At 62.4% G+C, this 2,783-nt stretch overlaps 1 protein-coding gene across 1 annotated transcript in view; it reads right to left on the reverse strand.

The window, feature by feature from the left end:
• Nucleotides 1–1,172, reverse strand: part of FZD9 (frizzled class receptor 9) — an 18,160-nt gene extending 16,988 nt beyond the window's left edge. The window contains exons 1-2 of the mRNA XM_010854352.1: nt 1,053–1,172; nt 643–935 (exon numbers count right to left, since the gene is read on the reverse strand). Of these exons, the coding sequence (XP_010852654.1) occupies nt 643–935; nt 1,053–1,172 (413 nt within the window). The remainder of the gene's footprint in view (nt 1–642; nt 936–1,052) is intronic.
• Between the last annotated feature and the right edge of the window lie 1,611 nt (nt 1,173–2,783).

The following is a 2,783-nucleotide window of genomic DNA, read 5'->3' on the forward strand; positions in this document are numbered from 1 at the left end:
CGAGCGTGGGTCCCAGCAGCCCCGGCCGGCCTCTGACCACAGGACTCTCTAGCCTCTGGCTCCTGCCTGGCAGGGAGACCTGAGTTTGGGCCAGCTGCCTGGCAGGAGCTGGGCAGGGGAGGGGGAGGCCGAGGGCAGGCCGTCCCTCAACTGAGGAGTGACGTCTGCCCATGAGAAGCTGGGGGCACCAGGGCCAGGCAGCTCCTGGGTCTCTTCCCTCCACCCGGGGCTGGCAGGTCGGGGCCTGGTGGGCTCTAGGCGGTGCTGAGGGGCCATCCCCCAGCAGCATCCCCGCCTCATCCTCTCACTGGTGGGGGGACCCAGCAGCCCCTGTCCCACCCCTGCACAGGAGCCCTTTCATGGGCGGGCTGGCTCGGAGCACTGGCAGCCCCTCGGCCCCACGCCCCCTTCCTGCCGGGCCCCCACGCTGGTCCCCCTCTCTGGGCTCCTCGCAGGCCCAGGGTGGGGAGCGGCCGGGCACGGAGCACAATGTGGCTCCTTGTTCCCCAGCCCAGCCCAGCCTCCTGGAATTGGCCCGTTTCCTGCCTGGGCCGCGGGGCTCTTTCCAAGGTAAATAAACAAATACGGAGAAGTTGAGGCCTGGGGTGGAAAGCAGGGTGTTGGGGGTTTTGCCCCCCTCACCCCAACCCCACAGCCAGTTGGTCTGTGGCCGCAGGGCTGGGATGGGGAGGCTTGGTCTGCACCCCCTGAGCATTGCTGACCCCTGGGGGAGCAGGACTCAGGAGAGGGTTTGGGCCGCTCTGCGCCCCCAAGTCCCCACCCTCAGCCAGGGGCTGCCCCAGAGAGGAAGCCCAGGAGCCAGGGACCCCCGGCAGGGATTCCCGGGCAGGGGAGACGGCAGCTGACGGCGGAAAGGGCTTTGGTGGGGGCGGCAGTTCCCCGGGCTCCCGTCCCAGCTGCGCCACCTCGGAGGGCTGTGACCAGGGGGAAGGAAGTGTACTGCCAGCTGCAGCCAGGGCTGGAGGTGGGAGGGGCTCCTGCCTGGAGGGGCCTCAGCCCCAGGGGCAAGGGGACGGGCGCACGCGTCAAACGACAGAGAGGGGGCTCTCAGACGTCTTCTGGGGGAGGATGATGATGCCAGCGCAGTTACTCTGCAGGGCAGCGTGAAGGTGGTGCAGGGGGCTGGAGGCTGGGGTGCGGCGGGCGGGCATCGCGTGTACTAGAACAAAGCCCGCCTCTCTGAGAACCGCACTTTGCACACGTCTCTTCTCTGTCAGAGGGTGACCTGGATGCAGGAACGGACGGGCGGTGAAGGGTCCAGCCTCCTGCTTGCCCAGGGCTGATGCTGGTGCCTGCCCGTGTCTGTGAGCTGTCCCCAAGGCTGACCCCTCTGGCTGTTACCCCAGGGCTCCTCCCGCAGGACCCAGGGAGGGACCTGGAGAACTCTGCATCCAGGGCGTCCCCGGCCTGACCAGGCTGGCCACCCGTGTCTGCCCCAACATAGCCGAGTTCCCGTGGGGGCCCCTTTCCACTCATCCCTCACAGCTGCCCTCCAGGCAGAAGCCAGGGTGGGGGACCCCAAACCAGGACGCCCAATCCAGACACTTCCTCTCCCACGATTCCCAGGAAGACTTCGCCCCTTCTTCTTGATGGGATCCTCTTCCTCATAATAATCTCTATGGAAAACTTGTTTGCCAAGCCTGGACCCTGGTCACTTACAGCAGAAGATATTGGTGTTAAGTTCACTCTGTTTTCAAGAGGGCAGAATTGTCTGTTTGAACGTCAGAGGTGCCCCCGTGTCCCCTTTTTCTTTGCCTCCATAATAAATCCTGGTCTCCCCCAAGCTGACCAAAAGACGTGACTCAGAAACGCACAAGGGTGAAGCCCGTGAATAAGCATCTCCCCTGCCACTCTGCCCACCTGCAAGAATCCTCACGGCTCTGGGTGGAGCTGAGTTGGGAGGTGTCGCGCTCAGTCAGCGCCTTCTCTCTCTCCCTGCCCCAAATTACATCCACAAAAACCATGCAGCGCAGGGGTGGGAAGTCAGTTCCCTAGATTATCAGTCAGCAACAGTCACTCCCTCCCCTCCAACTCTCCTCCCTGGGAGATGGTGGTGCACCCCCACCCCATCAAGGTTAGGCTTGGCCATGGGACTTGATTGGGCCAATGGGACGTAAGCAGACACAAGCGGAGGTTTGGAAAGCGCTTGCCCCACTGGGCTTCCTGCCTTAGCTATAGGAAGCACATGCCCTGGCCAGCCCACTGGTCCTAGGAGGTTGAGAGATCCATGGAGAATCTGGAACCCAGCTGGGCTTAGAGCCAAGCCCAGATGTCCGGTAGAAACACAAACAAGAAATAAACGCTTGAGTGGTTTGTTACACGGCGTTACTGGGGCAGTGTCTGACCGGTACTTTTAGACGAACTCTGAGCCCCTGATAGCTCTCAGCCTCTGCCAGGGGACCAGGCCTGGCCAAGTTTGGTCTGGACTGGATGCTGCACTGAATGAGTCCTGCTTGTCAAGAGCGAAGGAACTGAGGCCCAGAGGCTCGTGGAGAAGCAGCCCTGTCTCCGCCCCCTGCTTCCCCTGGGCAGAACGGGGGTGGGGGTGGGCTTTCTCTCATCACTTGATTCTTTTGTGCCCTTGCAGATGAGGGACCAGGGCTCCTGAGAGGAAGGGCATGACGCCAGACGCGGGCCACCTGCTTGAATATTCACTCCCTTGTCCGCCCCGGCTGGCCTGAATTTCACACGCATCAATCCAGCAGGCAGGCATCTTTGTGTCCATTTCCTTCGAGAAGGAAAACTTGAAGGTCAGAGAAGTT

Source organism: Bison bison, unplaced genomic scaffold (assembly GCF_000754665.1).
Source record: "Bison bison bison isolate TAMUID 2011002044 unplaced genomic scaffold, Bison_UMD1.0 scf7180017864340, whole genome shotgun sequence".
Classification (NCBI taxonomy): Eukaryota; Metazoa; Chordata; class Mammalia; order Artiodactyla; family Bovidae; genus Bison; species Bison bison.